This window comes from Brachyhypopomus gauderio, chromosome 13 (genome assembly GCF_052324685.1).
Source record: "Brachyhypopomus gauderio isolate BG-103 chromosome 13, BGAUD_0.2, whole genome shotgun sequence".
Taxonomy (NCBI): Eukaryota; Metazoa; Chordata; class Actinopteri; order Gymnotiformes; family Hypopomidae; genus Brachyhypopomus; species Brachyhypopomus gauderio.
Window position 1 is genome coordinate 11,343,266 of NC_135223.1, and position 27,144 is coordinate 11,370,409.

The 27,144-nt window shown below is 50.2% G+C and overlaps 1 protein-coding gene across 1 annotated transcript in view; it reads left to right on the forward strand.

Annotated features, from left to right (window-relative positions):
• The window catches only part of grin2db (glutamate receptor, ionotropic, N-methyl D-aspartate 2D, b), a 46,021-nt gene that overhangs the window by 16,072 nt on the left and 2,805 nt on the right, over positions 1 to 27,144 (forward strand). The window contains 15 exon segments of the mRNA XM_076971381.1: positions 1 to 134; positions 1,344 to 1,610; positions 4,100 to 4,266; positions 4,268 to 4,429; positions 5,621 to 5,735; positions 14,571 to 14,609; positions 14,611 to 14,777; positions 16,039 to 16,207; positions 17,999 to 18,152; positions 18,533 to 18,658; positions 19,212 to 19,441; positions 20,816 to 20,976; positions 21,578 to 21,765; positions 25,861 to 26,102; positions 26,509 to 27,085. The exon segment at positions 1 to 134 is cut by the window's left edge and continues 73 nt beyond it. Coding sequence (XP_076827496.1) covers positions 1 to 134; positions 1,344 to 1,610; positions 4,100 to 4,266; positions 4,268 to 4,429; positions 5,621 to 5,735; positions 14,571 to 14,609; positions 14,611 to 14,777; positions 16,039 to 16,207; positions 17,999 to 18,152; positions 18,533 to 18,658; positions 19,212 to 19,441; positions 20,816 to 20,976; positions 21,578 to 21,765; positions 25,861 to 26,102; positions 26,509 to 27,085 — 2,898 coding nt within the window.

Below are 27,144 nucleotides of genomic sequence, written 5' to 3' on the forward strand. Positions count from 1 at the left end.
TGGTCTACGAGGACGAGAGGCCCCTCCCCCTGGCCTCGGGCCCGCTGGCTCCCATGTTGGAATTCGTCTCGGCCCAGACGGGCCTCCCCATTGTGGCTGTCGGAGGAGGAGCGGGCTTAGGACGAGTGCCGCAGGTATGATAACCGCTCACCTCGTTTGGCTGATGGCCAAGACGACTCCATCAGTAAGGACAGACACCGATGGGGCACGCTCAGGATCTGAAATGACGAAAACGGCCTTTCACAACCCGCAAGGGTTCGGAGTCGTTTTTCGGACAGAAAAGAGTCTTGAAGGTCCACATTTGCTTTGATATTTAACACACGTCTTTGTTGGTTTGCTGTTGCGTCTGCGGTAGAACGCAGATGCTGTTAACAGTTTTGTTATTAAAATTTGAGGAGTTACATTACCTACAGATCTTGTGAGAGCCCCTAACTGTCCCTCCTTCTCCCGATGTCTGTGATATATGACAACCGCGGATGACGTAGCAGACGTGTCTCTCCGCCCTGTGGCAAGCGGAGCTAACGGGCTCCGGAACTTATTTACAGCCCTCACGTGGTTTTGTTACCGCCGAGCCAGAGCGACTCGGGAAAGGGCTCAGGCAGAGCTACAGTCGTCCCCTCAGGGGGATCCGGCCGGCCCGACTGAAGTCAGTGGGAGGTGCTGCCGTTGGAAGCTCCCCGTCTCACAGGGCCAGAGGTCCTGTGTTTCCACCACAGGCCGCTGTTTGATTCTCGCCTTTGCTGTTCTGACCTGCTCTGGTCAGTGTTTTCGCCAGCAGGTTTCGATTCCAAGCTCAGCAACGTCTTATTTTTGTCACAGGCAAAATAAATAAATAAAGCGACAAATACACAAACGTTTGGAAATGAAGCTGAAAGATGCAGAAATATTTGTGTTTGGGAATATATGTTTTAAAACTATTTACTCGGGAGATGGGGGTGATCTCCTTGATGCGGCTTTGAAGCCGTCTCCTTCAGGCCACGTGCCTCTCCTGAAATTCTATTGAAACGGGCGCGTGACTTTGCTCCAGCTGCCATTCGAGACACATTTGCGGCTACATTTCCCTCATCGCCACTTCTGCTGCTGTGGCCACCCATTTAAGCAGCACTTCATAAGAAATTCAATTCCCACAATGATGCAAGCTGAGAATGAAGAGTTAGCAGACATGGGAAGTGTAGTTTTTCCTCCTAATTACTCAGCGGGAGATTCTATCACCCTGCAGTTAATTGTAGTTGCTGTCATTAAAAAAAAAACACTTCATAAGAAATCTAAACTGCATCATGCCTTATAAGGGCACAAAGAAACCGAAGGGAAATGTATTCATTTTGCCTTCCGCCATTGTGCAGGAGAGCGGCTCTATCTTCCTGCAGTTCAGCTCCTCCACTGCTCTACAACTGGAGGTGATCTTCGAGGTGCTGGAGGAGTACGATTGGACAGCCTTCTCCGTGGTGTCCACACGTCACCATGGCTACCAGGACTTTCTGTCAGTGGTTGAGGGTCTGACGGACGGCTCGTTCATTGGCTGGGAGAAGAAGAGCGTGGTGATGCTGAATCTGACCGACGATCCGGGCGGAGCACGCACACGCCGGCTGCTGAAAGAACACGAGGCACAGGTATGGACCAGCCCAGAGACACACTCTCCCTACGCCCTTACGCACTCTCCCTACCCCCTTACACACTCTCCCTACGCCCTTACGCACTCTCCCTACGCCCTTACGCACTCTCCCTACTCCCTTACACACTCTCCCTACACCCTTACACACTTCCTACTCCCTTACGCACTCTCCCTACCCCCTTACACACTCTCCCTACGCCCTTACGCACTCTCCCTACGCCCTTACGCACTCTCCTTACCCCCTTACGCACTCTCCCTACTCCCTTACACACTCTCCCTACTCCCTTACACACTTCCTACTCCCTTACGCACTCTCCCTATGCCCTTACACACTCTCCCTATGCCCTTACACACTACCTCCCCATTTCTCTCACTCATTCACTCTCATATCACTACCTAGCTAGTTCCTTCCCTCATTCATTCTGTCATTCATCAATTCATTCACTCACCCACTCATTCCCTCCCACATTCATTCACTCATTCACTAACACTCTCTAACCCTTCTGCATTCACTCACCCACTCACACACTCATTCACTCCCACATTCACTCACCCACTCACTCTCATTCACTCCCTCATTCACTCACCCACTCACACACTCATTCATTCCCACATTCACTCACCCACTCACACACTCCTTCACTCCTTCATTCACTCACCCACTCACACACTCATTCATTCCCACATTCACTCACCCACTCACACACTCCTTCACTCCCTCATTCACTCACCCACTCACACACTCATTCACTCCCACATTCACTCACTCATTCATACACTCATTCACTCCCTCATTCAGTCACTCATTCATACACTCATTCACTCCCTCATTCACTCACCCACTCACACACTCATTCACTCCCACATTCACTCACTCATTCTCCCACTAATTTCTTTGTCATCGACCCACTCACATCACTCCTGTCCGCATATCCTTCCCACATTCATTCATTAAGTCATTCATCAAGTCATTCATTCACAATCACACCTCTCCCTAATTCAGCTACTCTACCTCCGCCATCGATCTGTCCATCACTCCGTCCCCTCTCTATGGTCCGATCTCTCCTCTGTCTACCATGCTCTTTTACATCGTCTCATCTTTGTCTCCCGGCGTCTCTCTGTTTGACTCCTGTTCTCTTACTTCATTTCTTCTTGAGCTTTGTTTTTTCCATCCTCTACCTGCCAAACTTCTGCTTATGCCCTTTCCCTCTGTGACCTCTCCGTTTCCTCTCTCAGTCTGTTCTCCTCTCTGCCTCATTCCCCCTCATTCTAATTCCTTTTTCCCCTGTGTGTGTATGTGTGTGTTTTTGTGTGTGTGTGGATGGCAGTGTGTGAGGCTCTGTATTTGTGTGTGTTTGTGCAATGGATTCTCAGTCTGTCCTCTCCCTGGCTGTGGGTCATTATTGTGTCTTTCTCGTTGTGTGTGTGTGTGTGTGTGTGTGTGTGTGTGTGTGTGTGTGTGTGTGTGTGTGTGTGTGTGTGTGTGCTGGGAGTTGTTATTGTACTGCGTATCTCCCAGTTCTCTGGTGTCAGTGTTAATGTAGCTCCAAGCCTGTGGCCAGGAGCTCCTGCATTAGCGCTCGCCGCCAGACCCGCCTGCCCCTTTGGCAAAGACCGCAGCAGCTTGTGGTCCTGCTCAGCTAGGGTCCAGTTCAGCTAGGGTCCAGTTCAGCTAGGGTCCTGCGCAGCACACACACAAGCAGGCCCCACCGGGCTGGATTAATACACACAGTGAGGCATTAATGCTTAACGGTGTCCTTTTTTCCAGCTCATTTCAACACAATGACACAATAGGTGTTAAGTCAACATTAGGTTTTTGCTGTGCAAGTACATGTGTACACGCACACACACACACACACACACACACACACACACACACACACACACACACACACACACACACTCACACACACACACACACACACACACACACACTCACACAAAGACCTGACCAATTCATTTATATGTACATAGAGCACAAAACACAGACATGCACAGGTGTTCAAAAAGCCCATAAAGAAGCTTCTGGTCTTTTTCTCTGTCTGTCATAGCCCATGTTGTCCTCTCTCCCCGACCTTACTCTCATATCGTCCTTTTAGTTCCCAACTCAGCAAAGAATAAATAATACACATCCTTAGTCCCCCTCCTGGCACCTCCCTCTTTGGCTGTAGCCCCTCCCCCTCTTCCCTCTCTCCCCTCACTCTGTCTTTCTCTTATTCCCCACTTGGCCCAGGTGGCTTTACCTCCTGCCATCTTTCTTTCTCATCATCCTTCTCCCCGGGCGTACAGCACCACCCTTTATTACTGTAATTACTCCTCTCCTCTGCAGTTATGAGAAGCATATGCAAATGTTCCCAGCCAGCAGTGCTCCTCTCCTCCTGCGTCCTGTCCCGATTTCTGCGCCTCCTCTCTGTCCGTGTCCTTTCCCCATATCTGATCTCCCGTCCCTCTCTAATATTTGCTCCCTGTGCCCCCCCCGTCCCACAGGTGCGCCTCCTCTACTGCTCCCAGGAGGAGGCGGAGCAGGTGTTTCACGCCGCCTGGGCTGCCGGCCAGGCCGGAGCCTCTCACATGTGGTTCGCTGTGGGTCCGGCGCTGGCCGAGCTGGGTCAGAGCGGCCTGCCGAGCCGGCTGTTCGCCGTGCGGGCCGCAGGGCTGGAGGGACGAGGCCCGGCGCCGCATCGCCCGCGGCGTCTCGGTTCTGACCCACGGTGCCGTGGCCCTGCGCAAAGACTACGGCGCCACCGGAGGGCCCCACTTCGTCACCAACTGCCAGATGGACGGAAACCGCACGCAGAAGATCAGAGGAAGGATGAAGTAAGGCTGGGAGGAGGGAGGGGGCCCGCGGGGGGGGTGGGGGCATCGTTTTGGGCCGCTCGATCCCTGAGCCGCTGATAATCAGACCCGAAAAGCGGAGCCCAGAGCAGGATGTTGTAACTTTTAAAGGGGTGGTTCAGCCAAGAATGCTAATGGAGGGTAACAGGGAACGGAAGCTGCTAAGGCACGGAAGCTACGCAGACAGCTGGGATTCATGCCCTGATTCATGCCCTGATTCATGCCCTGATTCATGCCAATGGATGAACCCTCACATTTAACAAAGCCAATCTACTCAGGGCTCTCGATACTCTCTTCCAGACCAGCTGGAGCGGGTGCAGTAAACCGTACAGCGAACGAAACCTAGAGAACACGTCATGTTGGTGAACTCCCCTCTACAGAGAACCACCGCCTCTACCTGCACTGTCCCCAGGCATTGTGTTCACAGATCAGCTCGGTTAGCTTGAGGTTACATTTTAGCGTTCTTTTTTTTTATATGTTTTGTTACATTTGTAGTAAATGAGTTTACCCTGTATGGCATTTCCCGTAATTAGAGTGAACACAGCGTAGCCCTGGGCTCTGGGTGTCCTCCTCCGCCCTTGGAAGACTGCAGGGGGTCGAGCTGCACGCCACAACGTTTAAACACACCGCAGAGGTGGAGAGATGTTTCATAAAAGAGCAAGTCCAAACAAAACAAAACAAAAATGTTGTTTAGATAAATCTTCCTTTGTGGGGAGAGGGGGGGGGGGGGGGGGGTTCTGCTGTTCTTTTTTTGTATACCATTCTCCCAAGATGAGGTTAGCATACACCTATGCATATAGTGGAAGATAGGTCCAGTAAAAATCCATCACAGAACACGCGGTGCTCGAATAACGGAAGTATCTTTGGTGCACACACACACACACACACACACACACACACACACACACACACACACACACACACACTTTCGAAAAAGCGTAGCCTGGGTCCACGGAGGCCCGGGTCCGCAGCAGGCCTGGAGCTCGCACCCCGATGGGGTGGTGATGCATGTTGGGTTCAGGAGGAAGATTCATTTGAGGCAATTAAGGGAAATGTCACCTTTTCGACTGGCTTGCAGGAAATGCAGCCGCGTGCGGGGAAAGCGATGTGACTGGACCACCACCCCTCCCCCACCCGCCTCACTCTCATTTCTTTCTTTTCTTCCATTTGCAGATATTTCAGTAACATCACCTTGGGTGGGCGGGATTACTCCTTCAATAACGAAGGCTACCTGGCCAACCCCTTTCTGGATGTCATCTCTTACACACCCGGGAACGGCTGGGAAGACGTAAGAAATAATAAGGATTCTGGTTTTTGTTTTTTTGTTTTTTCAGAGTCTGGTTCAGGTCTGTGTGATGTCACCCTTCTCCGGCTAACTGTGGCAGCTGTGGTTAATTGGACACACCGTTCACTGCATGCTGAGACGAACTGTGGTTGTCAGATTCAGAATTATATTTTTGTCTTTAAAATGTGGAGGAAAAAAAAAAGCTTGATATCAACTCCGCTTATTATGGTATAAAGGGGTAGGAAAGGAAAGACTTCTGCTAAAATGTTACTCACCTATACTGTCTACTGGCAGGTGGTTACTGGTATAGAGGTGGCTTTAATTGCCCAACTGAAAAACCTGTCAGTTCTGGTTCAAAGCTCTGCTGGTTGGTAGTGAGAATTCAACACTGGTGCAGGTTATTCTGTAGTCTGGGTTTTATAAGAGCCAGTCCGCTACTGTAATAGCAGATTGGGATAAATAATAACTATTACATTTTGCATGATTATCCTCAGCATATGCAGGATGATCTAACAGCAGTGTAATGTATGAAAGTATTGTGTTTGATTTTCTCGAGCCTGTTTTTGAGACTGATTTGGTGTGTTCACTGTCTGAGGACGTGAAGGAGAACGTTGTATTATTCAGTAAACTGCAGGATGTGAAACAGTTGTAAAATGATATACAACAAGCCACTACACTCATTTAGAAAGCCATTTCTCATGGCACACCCCCAGTGCAGAACCTCATTACAATTAACCCGAGAACAATGCATCACGTTTGCTCCGGGAGCAAGTGCTGACTGAGCTAGACTGTGACGTGGGCCGCACCGATATATCGACGCGCATCAGCGCATGTCGTGTCACTCTTAAAACACGAACTGTATTCCTGCAGTTAATTAAGTACAGAAAAAAACACAGAGAAAGGGAGGGGAAAAAAAGTTAAAGCTTTAATATTCTAAAACATAAGCCAAGTCACTCTCTCTTGGTGAAAACTGTTTAAAAGACTCAGAGTGACTGTGGCCCTAATCAACTGCTACATATGTGCCAGTGCTCTGCAGAGTGCTGGCTTCTGATAGCGAACACAATTACAGTGTAAGGCGCTAACAGGAGGACGGGACTGCACGAGGACTGTGGCTCGGAGAGCGGCTTGTGCAAAAACGGTACCAAGTATAATCCAGCAGGACGATTTTGCATCCACCGTGCCGCCGCTTATGCGAATGCGACTGTGCCTCAAATGAATCAGTGCTTCTTTTTGATAATTGGAATTTAGTTGTGAATCACGACGTAAACATCGTTATTACGTTTTATTTCGAGGCAGACACGCTGGATTCCTCCAGAGTCAAAGTCCCTTACAGTATGATTATGCCATATTATATCAAACTAAATATGCTAAAATGAAGAAATCACCAAACAGGAAGGAGGGGGTTTGGGCTGTGGAAGAGGCCTTTAGGTTTGAGGTTCAGGTGAAAGTATGAATAAAAGATGAGTTGGGAATAGGAGCTCTCCCATTGGCCAAGTCTGCTTCAGTTATGTAATGCGTGCTAGAAACTCGCGCTGCTTTGACCGTAAGCCTCGAGGCGCTGAATATAGCAGTCATCTGTAGTATGTCAGCGGCCACCTGGGACGCAGCATCTCTAACCCCCTGCCGAACCCCACTGACATGACACAGAGACAAAGGCAATGGTAATAAATATAGCCAGAAAGAGGTGTGTGGGTGTGTGTGTGTGTGTGTGTGTGGGGGGGGGGGGGGGGGGGCGCTCACAAGCGCTGCGCTGTCATTCAGTGAAACAGCATAAAACAGAATTATGAAGTTATACAGTACCTGCCAGCAGACGGAGACGCAGGCGTACGCTTCACGGTCACGCTACACCTTTACACGTGAGGTGTCGTGGTGAAAAATAACACCGATTCACCATCTAAGCCTCAAAAACAGAACTAGGGGAAAAAGAAGACGTAATTTATTCGCGCTCACTGAATAACACCTGGTGGCAACGGCAATTTGAATAGATTCATTTATGAGATCGGAATCAGAGAGAGCAAGTTTGTCTCTCGCCGACAGAAACGCCGCGCCTAAACCGTACGCTGCCAGTGTTCTGTGGACATGACGTGTTGCGCCTGAATGACGGAGGAACAGTGGTGGCTTTTCAAGGCCGGGGGGGTTGGGGTGCTCGCGTCGGTACGTTCCAAATGGACTCCGGCAGTAACGGCGGGGTCTGGGGCATGCTGGGAGGTTGTGCGTCTGTGCCTGACCAGCACCGGTTCAGTTCCGCAGGCTTAGCTCAGATTCCTGTGCCGCCAGCCTCACAACCCACCATTGATACCAGCCGTTAGCTACTGACCTATTAACAGTCCAGCCACCAAGGCCTGGTCTACCTTCCTCTCCTCTCCACCGCTCTCTCTCTCTCCCTCACACACACACACACACACACACACGCGCACTGACCAGAAGAGCAATTTGGCCCTCCAGCTTGCAGAATATTGCAGTCTCGAGATTGTCAAAGATGGCCTGAATACATCAAGGCTACACTAACAAACCGGGTGACGCAACAGCTGGGCGAGAGTTGCGCGATGTCGCACTGAGCCGTGTTTCATCCCCCGTCTGGCCCGCAGATCTCTTCCAAAAGAAGTGTGCAGTGCAGAGTTCTGGACCCGGCATCACTGAAGGGGGTGCAGTGGCTCTCTGAGCCTCCAGAACCTGCCTTCATAATCCTCATCAAATATTTAACGCAGCATTGTATCATCGCGTGGTGCTTATACTTTCCTTTTTCATTTGTTTTCTGTTCTCGGGGAAAAAAGTGAGGGCCTGTAAATGTTTCTAACTGAATCTTGTGAAATGCACGGTAGTTGATTTTACACAGTCCCCAGAAACCCTTGACACAACCGTCACATTTGAATGCCCTTAACATAGAGGTTTAATTCTCTTTTGTTAGATTCACTCACTAATGTAGTGTACATTTGACTTAAACAATTGTGCTGTCGCACGCAACATGTCTTGAAGTACAACTGTTCATCAGATTAAAGGGTGAAACTGTCCAGTTGTAAATAGAGCAGTGATTTTCCACCTCTAAAGCCTGATATGGCTGATCAGATTTGCCGCACGTTGTCTGGTGTTTAGCTTGTCGAAACGCCGCCGGGTGGATCTCGAAGTGCGTTTCCAAGTTAGCCGCATCCTGTTTTCTCCGCGCTGTTATGGGCTCTCAGAGGGCTGCTTGTGCCACGACTTATGAAAGCATTAGAGGCTCCCGGGGGGGGTGAGCGTGATCCCCACGGCTCCCACCAGGGCCAGAGACTCCAACATCATCCCTGTTCTTCCATTGAATTGGTCGGGAACTGGCTGGTAGCAGCTCGTGAGAGCAAAGCTAGCAAGAGTGCTGCAGAATTTACTGGAAAACATCAAAGAAGAAGCACATGACACTTATCTCTGCGCATCATTAGCGTTTATACATTCTGCCGGTAGCAATTCCTAAACCGGAATCAAACGCCTCCTACATCCACACCCACCCTGCACAGGTGTGCTTCCCCGTGTCATGAACATTTTATTGAAAACAAATAATAAATAAATACAGCTTTGTTGCCTGAATCCTTGGTGCTGGATGATGACAGCTGTTTGGACATACGTCAGCCTCTCCTCACACGGAGGTTGTTCACATGCCACCGGGACATTCGCCGGCGTCCTCTAACGTGTCTTTGCTGCTCTGCTTCACCTCTGTTAGCGGCCCACGCGTACCGACTTGGGGCAAAGCGAGGAAAAGCCCTCAGTGATCAAGGGCAGGGGGTGTGTGGGGTGTGTGGGTGTGTGTGGGGGGGGGTTGTTGGAGCGAGAGGCGTTCAGCCTGATCCCGGTGATGCGAGTGGGGACGCGGTGATGCGGCGGTTAAGTAAAGTGACAGAGCGGGCGGTGGGGTGATGTCTTGCGCAGCGTGGATGGTGAGGGGCCGGGAGGAGCTCGGCGTGGGCAGCGCGAGGAGACGCGCGAGGAGAAGCGCGCCCGCAGGACTTCTCACGCTTCACTTTCAATTAGCTGCCTCTGCCCGGAGCCCACGCGCACTGGCAGTCCAGTCAAACAAGCGGCAGTCCGCCCCCAGGCTGCTGTCTCACTTCACCTGCCTCCCCACACGCCAGCGCACCTGAGCGGGAGATGCAGCGCGTGCGGTGACTGGGACCAGTGAACGGCTGTGTGTGTGTGTGTGTGGGGGGGGGCTACCGCAGTGCTGGTATCTGTTCTCCGTACACCGACTTGTCAGGGACACAAGTGAAGGCCATAGTGCGTGTGGGGGGGGGGGGGGGGGGTGCGCTGGTCTCATTGCATCCACCCGAAGACGCGCAAAATAGGAACCCCCCCTTACAGGCCACCGAGATCTGACAGGAATAAGTGCGGACAGAGTGGATTACAAAGGAAATACAGGGAGGTTGAGCTGGAAGGTCACAAAGGCACCACTGACTGTAGGCAGACTACAAGGAGAAGGAGAAGCAGGGAGGTGGAGGCCATTTTCCCATAGGACGGGGGTGGGGCTCCGTCAGCGCGGCCGTCACTCAGAGTCCGCAGCTAAACGCGGGGCCCACGTTTCTTCGGGCGTGAGTGTCGGACGGACCTCTCGGTCGGACGCCTGTGGTGTCGCCGCCCTCTCCTGCGCGCACAGCCGTCAGCCGGCCGCTGCTGGGTCAGGACGTGATGGGCTGAGTGTGTATTGTCACAGAAACCTTCATGTAAGATTTTCATTCCATTAGCGGTGTGCTCGGTGGCCTAATGCTATTCCAGTGTTACACGTTCCCTCAGACTGAACGAGAAAATGGTATTTGGTGGCAAGTTTTTCCTGTTCCGTAGTGAACGTCCTCATGTGCTGGTCTGCTCTTGGATTAAAAGATTTTCATTCTCTTCATTGTAAATTTGCTTTGAGTGGGTTTTCATCATGAATCTGGAATTTGGGAAGCATGAATGCAAAGACTTCTAAATAAAGCTAATTAGATCTGGAAGGAGATGATTTTAGGCCTATAACTCTGCGTGGTGATGTGACACTAATCAGACCAGTTGTTTGCTATGCAAACAAAAAGGCAAATTATTGTCTAATTATATACAGACTGCAGAGAAGCGGTAGGATATATCTCAGCCTTAACAGATATCCCACAGGACAGACTGCAGTGATGTCAGACAGCCCGAGCTGTACAGACACTTTCTTGGCTTGCACCTCTTTTCCCCGAGGAACCTTGGGTGGAACAGTGTGTTTGATTGTATGTGTGTGTGTGTGTGCGTGTGTGTGTTAGGTGAGGGTTACTGGCAACTTACTCTGCATAGACCTTTAAGACCATCCGGATCACAAACAAATAAATCAGCCTTAAAGGTGAGAAACTGCATATACAAATGAGGGTGTTTTTTTTCCCTCCTCTGCTGTTATCCATAGTCATTGTTGCCAGATCACCGCAGTGCCAGAACGGCGTATTATGGGCCTGTTTTGCTGTTCTTTTCTCTTTTATCCACACAAGCAAATGAGCTGGACTTAATGGTACTCTTAGCAAATCAAGCCCTCAAGTGTCTCAGTGACCTTTTCCTCTATGGGCCAGCACTTAGCAAGAGACTCCCTCTTTTTCTCTGTGGAGCGACAGAAAGCTTGGGGCCCTCTCTCCCTTTGCAGAGGAAAAGGCCACACTTACCCAGCGGCCGGTCAGGGGCGGAGCTTGGAGGAGGCAGAGGCTTGTTTTTGACACCGCCTCTGAGGGTGGAGCAAACGCCCAAGCTGGCGCACTTCACTTCCGTCAGCCTGACACTCCAAAAACGAGGGCCTTCAATATTAGTTGTAATGGGCCACGCTTGACCTCTGACTCCCACACAAGAGATCCATTGTGAACAGAGAGACTGTGAGCTCACACATGGAAAGTGTGCAGGAAGATTATTATTCTATCTTTTGCCTCCATTAAAATTGTAATTAAAAAAAGAACATTTAAAAGAAGAACTCCTTGGAAATGAAGGGTCTCTTTTGTGCCCTGGAAAAGGTCTTTAGCAACTGAGGGGTCCAAGCACTGTGTTGCCAATCTGTTTACCTTCATATTCAGCTGTTCCATGACCTTACTGTGGCCACCTTTAATGTTTTGAAATGATTCTTTTAGGATATAACCCATGTATGCCACCTAGAGAGATTCACCCCAGGAAATTTTGATGGCTTACAGTAAATACTGCTTTGTCACATCTCTAATGTCATTTGCTTGAAAACATGCAATGCTTGTTAAATATTCATGTCCAGCTGATACTCTGGCACTGAGCTGTAAAAGCTGTAAAAAAAGCTATAAGATGTTACAGTTTAATGCATGCATGGGTTCATGCTATTTCCTTTTTACATGTTTTTTTCAACTACACTAATTTTGTGGCCTCATTTCTGATTGGCCGTGGCTTATTAGGGACAAGGTCATTCTTCTGTAGTTTGACGAGAAGGATAACGGCTCTTTCTGTCCCTCAGAACACACATTGCGCGTTTAGGGAAGGGATTGTGATCTGCTTTAAAACTTGGCTCAGGGCGAGAGTGTGAGTGGCATACAACATGTAGCTCCTATATGGCATATACCACATGTACAGTTCCTGTGTGGAACTCAAATAGTTTGTTCCATTCTGGAAACTGCTTAACAATACTGCTGTTGCTGGGCAGCCTTTGTGAATGCGTTCCTCGATTCTGTCCACCATATTTCAAAGCAATGCAATGGAACACCAGACAACAGTGGAGCCGTTTAACTCTATTGTGACACGCCTTTGCCGAGAAGGACACACGAGACGCTGCCTTCAGATTCAGCAATAAGAAGGTCCCTTATAAGACAGCTGACTTCCGAAGAGGACAGCTTTCAACATGGGAGTGTGGACATGCTGCCTTAAAATGCTGCCTATGTAGACAGCTACCTCCTGAATTGAGCACAGCTATTGTGTGTAATAAACCCAAATAAGCACATAGGTATACTTAGAAAGAACAGACATATGCTTTTGAGTGGGATGGGGAATTTCACAAGAAGTGAAAACAATAAAATAGCATTGTAAGTTATAAATACTAAAATATGAATACATACAATTAAATGTTATAATACAAAAGAGCATAAGATTTGATATCCACATACTGACTGATGCCACTGTAACAAAAGAAGTCAAGGATTAGGTATACTGACTTTCCAGTCAGGCACAACTCCACCATAAAATGGCTACTATGTATTAGTAGATTCATTCCTGCATCTTCTTCTTCCAGAAGAGGTAACACACACACACACACACACACACACACACACACACACACACACACACACACACACACACACACACACACACACACACACAAACACACACAGCCTTAAAGGGAAAAGTGTACATGATTTCACACACTACAAGTGGTGTGCATAGAAGCGAGTGAGAGAAGGAACGGGGGGTGTCCCAGGGGGGTGTCCCAGGGGGGTGTCCCAGGATGCTAACCAGTGTGGAGGACAGTACATGCCCCACAATGCTTTGTGAGAAATGAACATAACCAAACAGTCCACCAGAGAGCTGCTTCTCACTAGCGTTTTTGGCCCAGTGCAACCCAACCTGGATACCTGTCCAGCCATGCAAAAGAGTAGAGTGCATGACCAGGAAAAGAAAAGAAAAGAAATAAAATCAAACAGGTAGATACTGCTGGAGCAGCAGAGCGGAGGAATGAATAAGCAAAACATTAAAGAAGCCCAAACAGATGTGAAAAACCAAACAGTGATTGTTGGCAAAATAATTAGCAAAACAGGCAGACAAAAGGAAGATGCAAAATAGTGTTTAGATAAAATACTAATGTCTATGTTTATGATATATGAATGTTGTGAACATAATATATTAAAAACAACCCCAAACAGTAACAAAGTAAACCACGGCTAAGTGGGTTAGGCTGAGGCAGAAAGGCTCCAGTGAACGGTCTGTTCACAGCTGTAGCTTCAAGGAAACAGCCTGTACACACCTGCAGATACTCTACACTCCCCCCCCCCCCCACGACACACACACACACACACACACACACACACACACACACACACACACACCCTTCCCTCGTTCAGCCAGTAGTGATGCTGCAGGCCAGAACCTTATCAGAATCCGTTATTAATCATGTGTGAATAAACACTGCGCGCTGTAATTCTCCTCCGCATTATGTGAAGAGACAGAGGCGAGCATCTAACGAGCGTTTAAGCCAGTCTTCAGAAGGAGCTGCCCTTCCGTTAAGCAGCAGTGAATTGCAGTGGCAGTGATGAAGCAAACTCACCGTGGATTTACATCTCAGACACTGTCTGCAGCGCTCCAGACACTAATTACAACGCGTTATTAGCCACATATCACTCAAATGGGCCAAAATGCACCGGCTAAAGGATAATAAGACTACCTGCTGATGCAAATATCCACAAACAGCCCACCCATAACCCGGCACGCCAGCTCACGCTCACATGCACTGCAGCAAACCTATTGTCCATGATGAATTTACGTTAGATGTACAACTGTCACAGGACTTCGGGCAGACATGACACAATCAGCAAGGCAGAGTACAGAAGCAGTACAAACATGGCTCCTCGCTAACGAGCCACTGTGTTTATGTGCTGGTGCTAATGGCTAACTGCTAATGCACCTGGGAAACAGGAGAGGGGATGAGAGAGCAGCACCTCTCAGCTACAGTGGCTGTCAGCGGCCAAAAAGTGATTTATGGCAAAGCGAACGTTCCGCCAGTTACATTACCTTGTGTGCCCTGTGTGTGTGTGCATGTCTGTGCCTGTGTGTGTGTGGGTGTGGGTGTGTTCGGGTGTGTGTGTGTGTGTGTGTGTGTGTGTGTGTGTGTGTGTGTGTGTGTGTGTGTGTGTGTGTGTGTGTGTGTGTGTGTGGTCTCAGGTAGGATGGTGGGAGAACGGAGTGCTCCGTCTGCGCTACCCCCGCCTGGTCGCGCTACGGCCCCTTTCTGCAGCCGCCAGACGACGCACAGCACCTGAGGGTCGTGACCCTGGAGGAGAGGCCCTTCGTCATAGTGGAGCTGGCCGACCCCGCGTCTGGAACCTGCATCAGGGACTCGGTGCCCTGCCGACGACCCCTCAATGCCACGTCAGTAGTGCTAGCATGCTCCTAGGTTACTGCACCGTGTGTCCGTGGCCCCGGGCATGCGCACGCTGTGCCACACAACTGTTAAAGTCTCACTCTGAAGATGCTTCAAAAGCTTCATAATGGGTTAATAGGAATCTGGACAAATCCATGCTAGTCCTGTTATGTCATTCCTCCATTTTGTCAGAGCCCTGTCCTGTTATGGGAGGTCAGCGTTAGCTGTGATCTAGGTTAAAGCTAAAAGGAATTCACTATTGTCTGTGGGCCTGTAGTCTAGACCCAGATTACGGCTGAGCCGGGATGAACAAGCGGTTCTGATGGCGAATCCCCCTTGTACCCTCAGTTTAGGCTTAAGCCACGTCCACAGCGTGGGTCATTTTTTCACAACTGGCTTGCTCAGCCTTTAAGGTTGATGGGCTAAGCAGCCTGTTCCAGCAGGACCCCCCAACCTTCTCCCTTTAACAGTGCGCTCTGCTCTGCCTCGGCAGCTAGGGACGGAGAACGTCCTCTTTACCACAATCCTTTCATCTCCTCCTCGTTCTGTGTGTTTCCTGCCATCTCTGGCAAAGGCAGGGCCCGGCGTGGCAGCGGGAGTCCAGGGGAAACGCTCTCCTCCGCGCTCTTCCATCGATCTGCCCCCCCCCCCCCCCCCCCCATCATGTTTATGTGTTTGCCTTATGGCGTCTCTGTCCACACTCGCTCATCGTGTAGCCTGTCAATCCACTTGAGTGCTTGAGGTATTAATGTGTCTCATGTGGATGCTGGTTTACTGTGCTGCTGTTGTGGGCAGGCGGGTGTGCGTATGTGGCTGTGTGTGTGTGTGTGTGTGGCTGTGTGTGTGTGTGTGCGTGTGCGAGACAGAGAGTAACTATGTCTCATTACACTCCTCTGAAGGCTCAGTACAGTGCAGTATGAATCTCATAAATGCCCCGTGTGGCGATCTTCCTCTCATTCTTCCCCCCTTTAACCCGCTCCCACCCTGTCATACTGATTAGACTGTAAGTCACTCCCTCTCCCATTCTCTCCCTCTCCCTCTCACTCTTCATTTCTCACTCTTTCCCCCTTGGTCATGGACAGAGAACAAATTATTAATATGATACAGTTTAGGAACAGCCGCAATAAAGTAAAGACCCTCACATTCTTCCCTCTTCGCTCATTCTGCCGCACCACTCCCCTCCTCTTCCCTCCCCTCCTCCTCTCCTCCTCTCCTCCTCTCCTCTCTTACCCTCGGACTGAGGGAGCCTCTTTCTCCTTCCCTCTGCAGGGCTTTTCAGGAGGGCGTGGCCCCCCTCAAACAATGCTGCAAGGGCTTCTGCATCGACATCCTGAAGAGGCTGGCCAGAATCGTGGGCTTCACCTACGACCTCTACCTTGTGACCAATGGCAAGCACGGGAAGAAGATTGACGGCGTGTGGAACGGCATGGTGGGCGAGGTAAAGGCCCGCCTCTCTGATTGGCTCCGCCCAGTTCTGGGTCTCACCCGCGCCGCTAATGCGTGACGCTTCCTATCAGGCGGTGCCGTTTGCTCGGTGATATTTACACAAAGGCCTGTGAGCGTGAAGAAAGACATTAAAGGGATAGGAGTGGTTAAAGTGAAGGTTGTGTTTTCCTGGTATTAGCGCCCATGATGATCAAACATAGGGGATTATGGGATGGAGGAGGACCTGTGGATGGTTGATCTAGTGTGAAAATGTGGAAAAGGAAGTGTGGGGATGGTACCAAGCAGGATTTTGTGTGTGTGTGTGTGTGTGTGTGTGTGTGTGTGTGTGTGTGTGTGTGTGTGTGTGTGCGTGCACTGTAAGTATGAAGTGCTATGTATTACGTTTTGCTGTGCGTGTGTGTGTGTGTGTGTGTGTGGGCATGGATATGGGTCTGGGTGGGTGTGGGAATGTTAGGCAGTGAGTCTTCACACTGTCTGATGTGTGTGTGTGTGTGTGTGTGTGTGTGTGTGTGTGTGTGTGTGTGTGTGTGTGTGTGTGTGTGTGTGTGTGTGTGTGTGTGTGTGTGTGTGTGTGTGTGTGGACAGTGCTCTGTGTAGTGTGATGGAATGGTGACGGCTGTGAAGTGTTGTGTGTTATGGCTGGATTCTCAGCCTGTCTCTGCCAACCTCTAAAACTAACGCCAAAACACTGTGTGTGCCCCTTTTAACACAGGACCCAGTGAGTGTGAAGGATGGCTAATATACGAATGAACACACACACACACACACACACACACACACACACACACACGCACAGACACCTCATTATTTACCAGCTTGAGGACTCTCTCTTGGATATGCTCACACTTGTTGAGCATGTGTGTGTGCCTGTGTGCGCGTTATGTGTGTGCGCGCGTATGTGGGGAAGATACAGGGGGCCGATGTTTTGAGAGAGAGGGACCCTGCCGCGCTGTTCACACCCCCAGGGGAGGCCCGCTCACGACGGTTGCTAGGGAATCGGAGCGGCTCGTTTCTTCGTCTGCCTCTTCCCCCCCCCCTCCCCTCTCTTTATCTATTTCTCATTTTTGCCTTTTCCCCACCTGGAACCAGTTGCGTTTATTTATTTATTTATTTTTAAATCACACCACCGCGCCCACGCTTTTCCTGCCTCTTTTTCAGCCAATCGGCTATCAGCATGGGCTCGTTGGCGCGCTGGGTTAAAGGTTATAGGCTGTGTGTTCGTGTGCTGGTGCGCGCAGCTCTGATCTCACATGTGACGGAGCCACCCCCCCCCCCCCCCCCGAGCCACGTGTCGCCTCGCCCGTAAATGACTCCATTGACGGAGTAACACGCGGGGGGCGGCCCACGCACGCCAGCGGAGGAATCCGATCAAATCCGCCCGGGATTCGGCACAGCGCCGGTGGAGCTGTCACGGAAGCTTTGCAGGGGCTTCAGACGCGGAGGCTCGGGCGCCGGGCCGCGAGGAGGAGAGCCACGATCAAAGGGGCGGGACGCGGCCCGCATGGCGATAGATGAGGCACGGGCCCGCTTAGCATTCTCCACGGCGACCAGCCGAGCCCCCCCCCCCCCCACGCACCCGCCTTTCTCTTCCCCCGCACGCTCGTCTGTTCAGTCGTGGAGGGAGGAGCTGCAGTGAGTTATGCAGCGGCTGGAACTGAACTCTGCGGAGGGGCGGGGCTTGGGGGAGGGGCGGGGCTGAGGGGAGGGGCGGGGCTGAGCACACAGGTATGCCGTGTTCCTAGAACAGACTGGGCACGCTTAGATGTACCCTCCTGTCCACTAGGTGGTGTATAAGCGTGCGGACATGGCGATCGGCTCCCTCACGATCAACGAGGAGAGGTCGGAGGTCATTGACTTCTCGGTGCCCTTTGTGGAGACGGGGATCAGCGTCATGGTGTCCCGTAGCAACGGAACGGTGTCACCTTCCGCCTTCCTTGGTGAGTTTATATCTCATGAACAAAAGAACCCCCGTCCGGAGAAGAGGCCGTCATTTCTGCCCGTTTAAGACGATAATGAATGAGTGTGCAAGTGTCCCACATTGTCTGCATCAATCAAAGTTAGTGTTCCCTGTTCAAACTGTTTGTTTTATTTCCGTGAAATGCAGTAGATAACCATGTGCGCGCCAAGCTAAATGCTGTTCTTTATTGTCCGAGTCCTGGTTCAGAGTCTGTTTTTTTGCATTATAGCAGGCTTTTTGTTACCCTTACATAATGATCAATACAAACTGGAATTGTAATTATGCAGTGGGGATACAAAACTGTTTGGCTCTCTCTCTCTCTCTCTCTCTCTCTCTCTCTCTCTCTCTCTCTCCCTTCAGAGCCTTACAGTCCTGCCGTCTGGGTGATGATGTTCGTCATGTGCCTGACCGTGGTAGCCGTCACCGTCTTCATCTTCGAGTTCTTCAGTCCCGTCGGCTACAACCGCAGCCTGCAGAACGGCAAGAGTGAGTCGCCCGGGCTTCTCCACCTTGCTGCTCCCACCTCCACCCCCACCTCCACCCCCACCTCACGCATCGACGCCTGGCCGGCCATCTCGCATTTTAATAATGACCACATTTTAGTGGACTACCATGCCGTCTGCAGCCACGCTGTCTCCGGGCGGAGGGACTACAGGGGAGGACTAATAAGTAAAGCCGCTCCGCCTGTGTGTGCCGTGCCTTTGATTGCTCTGCAGTAGGTACTGCTGCCTCTCCCCGACTTTTCCGTAGCCCTCAGGTATAATAGAACAGAACCGGAGCTCCGCTCCTCTGGATCGTCTCCCGCCCCTCTCGCCCATCTCAGCGCTTAGCAACATACGGTTCTCATCCTCCCCCTCATCATCATCACCCACTGCTCTGGTCTCCCGTGTCCCGTCTACTGCAGTTCAAATAGGAATAGACTGGGTGAAAGGTAAGGAAACGCACAGGACATGGCCAGCTATTATTTTTGTCCTTGAGTCTCTCTCTCACTCTCTATCTCTCTCTCTCTCTCTCTCTCTTCTCTCATACACACTCCCAGAAGCAGGAGGTTCTAAGTTCACCATAGGCAAGTCCATCTGGCTGCTCTGGGCTCTGGTCTTCAATAACTCAGTGCCCGTGGAGAACCCCAAGGGCACCACCAGTAAGATCATGGTGCTGGTGTGGGCCTTCTTCGCCGTCATCTTCCTCGCCAGCTACACAGCCAACCTGGCCGCCTTCATGATCCAGGAGGAGTATATCGACACCGTTTCTGGCCTCAGTGACAAGAAGGTACGTGCGTGCGTGCAAACGTGTGTGAGGAGGAGAGAGAGAGTTCAGAGGCGTGCTCACACCTGAACTCCCGTGTGTTCGTTATTCAGGGCAGCGTTCGAATGTGGGATGCGGAATCGATTTTTGTTCATGCCTGCAGAGACGCGTGCAGCGCGGAGTGTGTGCCTTACCGGGACTGAAGGTTGATTGCACTTTTGGGATCAAACAACCTTTCAGAACCCAGAACGAAAAGGACACATTTGTTCCTGTGTGAAGCGAAATGTTGTCGAGGGCAAAGCTGTTCAAAGAACCTCACGCGTCACATGTTGGTATCAGTTTTTCACATTTTGAGCAGGGTGGGAGGAGGCGTTATCTGCAGAGAGGCGTGGCCTGGCGAGAGGCGTGGCCTGGCGAGCTGGACTGTGGGTTGTGGATACTTGGTTTTGTATTCTGGATCATGCAGTGTAGATCTACCAGAGAGTTGCGTGTGCTCTTAAAGTGATGCGACTGAAAGCATAATACACAGGCCAGGCCTTGGCTCGGGCTGGTGGGAGGTCCTGGACCGGATTCTGCAGGGACCAGGATTCGTATAAACCACATGCTTTTCTTTGGAGCAGGACCCAGATGAGTCAGCCAGAGCTTAAAACCCGCTGCTCCCTCGCTGCCTCTCTGATTAAACCTATCTGTACCTAACAGCTCTGTTGGAAGGTGAAACTTGCTTACACCTCGAGGACCTTTGCCTACTCCTGAGAAATGCATAGGTGAAGTTGCATTTAAATGACTTCCAGTGCAAGGTGTTCCTGACTTTTCTAAAGAAATGCCACTGCATGGGTGTTGTTTGAGAGAGTTGTTTGACAGCACCGTGTTCTCAGAAACCATCTCTGGTTCCGATCAGTTAAATTCGACAGACCGCATTTTCTTTCTGTTACCTTCTTTGTTTTTTTTAGAGGAATAAGGTTTCATACATTTTGTTTTGTGCGATTTATTCTCAGTTGAACTGAACTTGATGAATCTCTGGGTATTTTCCTGGTGTTAGCACGTCGGTACGCCACTGTTGGCCCACCGGCTGGAGTAGATGACGGAGAAATCCGACCCCCGTGATTGGTTAGCATACGTGATGTCACAGTGCCTCTTTCCATTCGACATCTGGTACACAGGTCTCCATTTGATATGCCATTTACTGTCTGTCAAATTGGTTCTAAATCAGCATCTCACGGTTGGCGTAGCTGCCTCTTCCTGCCTCCACCTGCCTTTCATTCCCCGCTCGCCTCCACCCTCTCTGAGTGCTCTTACTTCCTCTCTTTGCAGCTGATTCGACTTCATGCCCAGTGATCTCTAATGTTATATATTCACCCCGGTGGAGTCCCTCTCACGCTCTCTCCCGTGCTTCCGCAGTTCCAGCACCCGACGGAGCAGTACCCGCCCCTGAAGTTCGGCACCGTCCCCAACGGCAGCACGGAGAAGAACATCCGGAGCAATTACCCCGACATGCACCACTACATGATCAAATACAACCAGAAGGGAGTGGAGGAGGCCATCACCAACCTGAAGACGGGGTGTGTGCGCGCCACACCTCTCTCCTTCGTTTAATCTCATCCCTTTTTTTTTCCTGACCCCCGAGCTGCCTGCTTCACCTCTCCTCCCAGATCTCTCTGTGGGTGGCTGATATCCAGCAGACGGGGATTCTTTTATTCTTTTAGTGTATTTGCAGTTTTTCACTCTTTATTCTCTTTCTCTCTTCTCTCTCTACCTCTCTCTCTCTCACTCACACACACACACACTTGATCCCAGCTCCCTCTCTTCTCTTTTTTATCTCTCTTCTCTGTCTATCTCTCTCTCTCGCTTTCTCAAACTCAGATTCTTTCACAAATTCTTTCTTTTACCCCTCTTTCTCTTCTCTTTCTCGCTCCCCCTCTTTTCTCCCTCTCTCTCACTCTCTCTGCCTCTCTCTCTCTCTTTCACTCTCTCTCTCTCTTTCACTCTCTCTCCACATCGTGACTTGTTAATCCACACAGTGTGCTTTTCCTAAGCCTGTCATTTCCTCCCCCGGTTTTGTTTGTTAGTATGACATCCCCTAGCTGCCTTTTCACTGTCTCTACCCCCCCCCCCCCCATCCCCTCCCCCGTCTCTGGGTCCCCCTCCCCCACCTGCCCGCAGTAAGCTGGACGCGTTCATCTATGACGCCGCAGTGCTGAACTACATGGCCCGCAAGGACGAGGGCTGCAAAGTCATGACTATTGGCTCCGGCAAGGTCTTCGCCACCACGGGCTACGGCATCGCCCTCATCAAGAACTCCCGCTGGAAGCGTCCCCTGGACCTGGCCCTGCTGCAGCTGGTGGGGGACGGTAAGGACGCCAGGGTGGCCCCATGTCCATGAGAGAGGGGGCTTGAGGTGCTGGACAGTAGCGGGATGGGCCTGGGGCACTCGGGTACTGCTGTAGGTCATAGGTCATGGTTATAGGTCAAAGGTTATAGCTAGGATGTGGGAAATATGGGAAAGGTAGGAGAGTGTAGAGGAAGACGCCATGCTCAAGGTTTCCCAATTAGAGTGAATTAGATGAGTATCTGCAGCCCAACATAAGGAGGTAACTGATATCAGCACATTATAGGAGTGCTCACTGATAAAGTCTGAGTGCATATGTGTGTGTGAGTGTGTGTGTGTGTGTGTGATCACAATGTCTCATTAACATTGGGATCCCAAGGACCCTCACATAAAATATCCCCAGTGATAACAACAATAAAATAAGCCTGGAGTTACAATACCTGCAGTGGTTATACACAGCAGGTGTTTTTGGACATGCAACGATGTGTGTGTAAATTCAAACACAGTATTTCTAAAAGAGGAATGTCAAATGTGACAGCTAGCTAGATAAAAGCATAAGGCCCAGTACAAGCAGAAACGGGTGTAAAGAAACTCAGGTGGATCTATGACTCTATTATGTCAGCGTTTGTGATAAGCCGCGGTCCACTCCAACTGTGCTGGATTAGCTCACCATGTCCCCTCCTCGCTCGCACTTGTCCGACTGCTAATACTTAAATTCTCGTTTCTATCGGCTCTGCGCACACACCTGTGCACACACACACACACACACACACACACACACACACACACATACGGTGCATTGTTTCAATTGGATGGTTTGTTTGATTGCCCTTTTTAATCCTCTTCGGAGAGAGGAAGCTTGAGCGAGAGAGAGAGAGAGAGAGAGAGAGAGAGAGAGAGAGAGTGTGTGTGTGTGTGTGTGTGTGTGTGTGCGTGTATTCATGTGTGCAGATGTGTGTGTGTGTGTGTGTGTGTGTGTGTGTTTGTGTGTGTGTGTGTGTGTGTGTGCCAGCTTCCTGCTGTGAGAGCACCTCATTCGTGCCAGGTCCCATCAGCTAACACCACAGTTAAACTGCTAAACCTGCTGCGACGGCTTTGCATGTGAAATGAACAGTGACATTTGTAGTTTTTCTGCTACGTACGGACTAGTATGTGATTTGTCGGGTGTTATTTCCTCTAAATCTGCTCTTGGTTTAAACATGTTAACAAAAACAACAATTGAGTTTTTTGGTGGTTATTGATGCTAATGACTTGCTACGTAGCCTGCTCTTTAGGGATTATATGTAATTTTATATATATATATATATTTTATTGTTCTTTAAAGCCGTTCACAGGTGGTTTGTCTCTGTTCAACTGTAATCCTCCACCTGGCTTCTCACTATAATCCTGTTCTCTCCCTCATTTTAAAGAATATTTCTTTCCGCCTTTCCACTGACATCTTTGTGGTGGAAAAGTTTGTTGTTTTCATTTGGTAGCAACATTGTCCCATTATTTTAAGTCCTTCATGTGTGCGTTGGGTCCCTAGGAGCCGATTCCTCACCCCACTCCAGTTTTTAGCAGCACAACACAATCAAAATTGATAAAAATCGACATGCTATATATACTGTGCCTGCTGGTTTAAATGTGGAGATGGTAGAACACTCACTGGGCCTCGGGAATGATCCAGCGCTTGTGTTTCTCTCGTATGTGGGTCTAGTTGCACGATTGACCTCATTAATTATTCGATCATATTCAAACTTATTTAACATATAAAAAGTGATTAATATAATGTAGGTTCAACAGCCTTCCGCACATAAACATAAAAGGCGTTTCTGTGGTTCTGCTGCTGCGCCCAGCACTTTTTTATCGCTCATAATTACACATAACAGGACGGCACTTCAAAGTTATTAGATAATAAGGCACAAAAAGTCTGATAGAGCCCAGGTGGACCAGACTGCTTGGTTAAGCTTCTGTAATGATGAACTGGGAGGTGTTGGTTAATCTTGGTAACTCTCGCTGACATTCAGGTGTGACCCGTGTGGTGTCGGTCTGATAATGGTTAAGGTCTGAGGGGGCCAGGGCCAGGCTCGGGGGTCACAGGTCACACAGATGGCACCATGTCTGGCCGTCGTCTGAGGTTAAGGTCCCTGCTGAACCCCGTATGCTGAAATATGGCCATTTAACCATGTCTGCCTCCTCATGCCAACGCTCAGCTGTGCTGCCAAGCAAACCCGGTCTGTGCCAAGGCAGGTTGCTAGGTGTGTGTGTGTGTGTGTGTGTGTGTGTGTGTGTGTGTGTGTGTGTGTGTGTGTGTGTGTGTGTGTGTGTGACTGTGTGTTGGTGTATGTATGTATGTGTGTGTGTGTGTGTGTGTGTGTGTGTGTGTGTGTGTGTGTGTGTGTGTGTGTGTGTGTGCTTTCACACCTGCTGGCTTTGGCTGTGGATGAAGAGGTGTTTGCCATGGCCGATGGCAGATGATGGAGAGGCTGAATGAGACACCTTTCTGAGCGCTGCATTGCAGCAAACCGGAGGCCTTCAATCCAAACTCTCAGAGCTGCAGGTTCTGGTCCAGTGGATCTAGTTTGTATTTTGTATATAGTTTTGCATAAGAATACATTCCCATAGTTGCAAGGCTGTGGCTCCACAGTAACAAAACATCCAGTACTTTGTGCAGTAGTACAGCAAGTATTTGATTGCTGCTGTGAATGTCGAAATAGATATTGATACACCCAGACATACTACTCTGTCATTACAGCACAAGGATTTATTCCCTTTGATACACATGCTTCACTGAATAATGAGGGACACTTATTCCTCATAGACCTTCGTTCCCGCAGTGTGAGCACTGAAGTAAATGATTTAAGCGTACCGAGCAGCCGTCCAGCTTGTCTTGCTTTGTCTTTCTATTTCTGGAATTCTCTGGAGTTTCTGGTACATCCCTCCACCGTAGGCAGGCCGTCCACCTTCTAGCACAATTAAATGATTATGATCTCCCCCTTCAACCCCTCTCTGGCTCTCGCCGTTCCACTTCTCCTCCTCACTCTTTCTTCTCAGACATGTTGCACTGGATCGTGGTCTTTTTTTTCCCTGCTGTCTTTGGTGCTGTCGAGTGCCCATGCTTCACATTCCCTCCCTCCCTCTCTCCTCTGCCTCCATCTCTCCCTCCCATCCCTCTCTCTCTCTCCTCGCCCTCCCTCCCTCTCTCCTCTACCTCCCTCCCATCCCTCTCTTTCTCTCCTTCTTTCTCTTCTCCCTCCCTCTTTCCTTTCTCTCCCTCTCCCCCTCTCTCCTCTCCCTCATTCCCTCCATCCTTCTCTCTATTATGCCTCTCTCTCCCTCTTTCTCCCTCCCTCCCATCCCTCTCTCTCTCCCTCTCTCCCTCACCCCTCTCTCTCTCCCTCCCTCCCTCCTTCCTGCTTCATTGCTCTTTTCTATTTTTATTTTTTTTACCTTAATGCACTCCTGTTGGAATTAAAAAGATGCTCCTGCTGTTTGTCATTATGACACTGTCCTGTCTCTCTCTCTCTGTCTCTCTCTGTCTCTCTTTCTTTCTCTCTCTCTCTCTTTCTCTTCCCCACACTTCTATTTTCTGTGGCACAATGCAGAGCCACACAGGTCTCCCCTCCAATTCCGCTGCCTATGCCTCCTTCACATTTACTTTGTGACAGAGGAGGACACACAGATGTGTTATAATGGATGCAATCTCTCTCTCTCTCTCTCTATAATAATAGTTGACCTCTGCCCTGTGGGTTACTCTCAGAAGATAAAATTGCGCTGGATTTGACCTCTGACCTGTAATGACTCAGATATTGAAATAGCTTAACAAGCTAGCTGATGAATGTAACATTTGGTTGTAGATTGTTGTCCATGTAAGTGACCAGCTGAATCTTATTTATGGTTTATTGATTGATATCTTTAGGCTTTTTTCTTGTATATCATTACACTATAAACAAAACGAGTAATTCTCTCTTCTCTTCTCTTCTCTTCTCCTCTTCTCTCTCTTATTTTCCCTTCTCTTCTCTTCTCTTCTCTTCTCTTCCCTTCTCTCTCTTCCCTTCTCTTCTCTTTTCTCCTCCTCTTTTCTCTTCCCTTCTCTCTCTTCTCTTCTCTTCTCCTCTTCTCTCTCTTCTCCTCTCAGATGAGATCGAGATGCTGGAGCGTCTCTGGCTCTCAGGCATCTGTCACAATGATAAAATCGAAGTGATGAGCTCCAAGCTGGACATAGACAACATGGCGGGTGTCTTCTACATGCTGCTGGTGGCCATGGGCCTGAGTCTGCTGGTGTTCGCCTGGGAGCACCTGGTCTACTGGAGACTGCGCCACTGTCTGAGCAGCGTGGGCCAGTCTGGCAAACTGGACTTCCTACTGGCCTTCAGCAGGGTGAGGGGACTCAAACACTGGAGGGTGGGGGGATGTGTAGATGAGTGGGGAGAACAGGGGGGAGAGCAGGAAGAAGCAATGAGGCACAGGGGCGCAGGCATGGGGGGGGGGGGGGGGGGTTGTTTAAGATACTGTCTTGTGGAGTGATGCTCTAACCTATAAGCGAACGTGCTAATGCTATACCTCCAGGGTTAGACCCCACCCTCAAATCAAATCCCCATATCTGCTCAGAATAGCTGAGGCTGCTGGAAAATCACATCAGAATAGTGCAATCTTATTTCTGGGACAAATACTCGTCTCACAAAATAATACCTCTGTTGCCAATAACCGTATCTCTCTCTCTCTCTCTCTCTCTCTCTCTCTCTCTCTCTCTCTCTCTCTCTGTCTCTGTCTCTCTCTTTCACAGGGAATGTACAGCTGCTGCAGTTTTGAGGATGAAACTGTGCAAGGTGGAGCTAAAATCACCATTCCCACCCACCACCATGCCTCTGTGGTGTCAGCCCCTCCCTCATCCCATGTTGTCACGGCAGCTGTTACCAACACAGCCATTGCCATGGTGCCACAGCAACAGCAACAGCAGCAACAGCAGCCACCTCAGCCTCCACAATCCTACAAATCTCAGCTCCCCGGCTCCCCCCCTGCCGTGGTGCATTCTGGGGCAGCTCTGGGGCCATCCGCTCCTCCTCTCATGGGTGCTCCTCTCCCGTGCTCCACATTCTTGCCCCGCCCGGATCGTAGGCTGGCAGTGGTGGACCGCTGGAGGCTTCCCAAATCGGCCAGCGCCACTGCGCCCATGGGCGTCAGGGGGGGCCTCCCTGACATGGGGCCCTTCCCACCCAAAGTAGCTCCTACATGGGCAGGCGGTGGAGCTGCTGGAAGCGGCCTAGATGGATATAAGCGCTATTACGGCCCTATTGACCCGGAGGGTTTGGGCCCATGTGTGGACCAGCAGACGGGTTCCCAGACTCCCAAAACCCCCAGGAGCCACCAGCAACCCCCTCCGGCTAGTATGGCTTTCTACCAGGAGAAGGGCATGGACCAC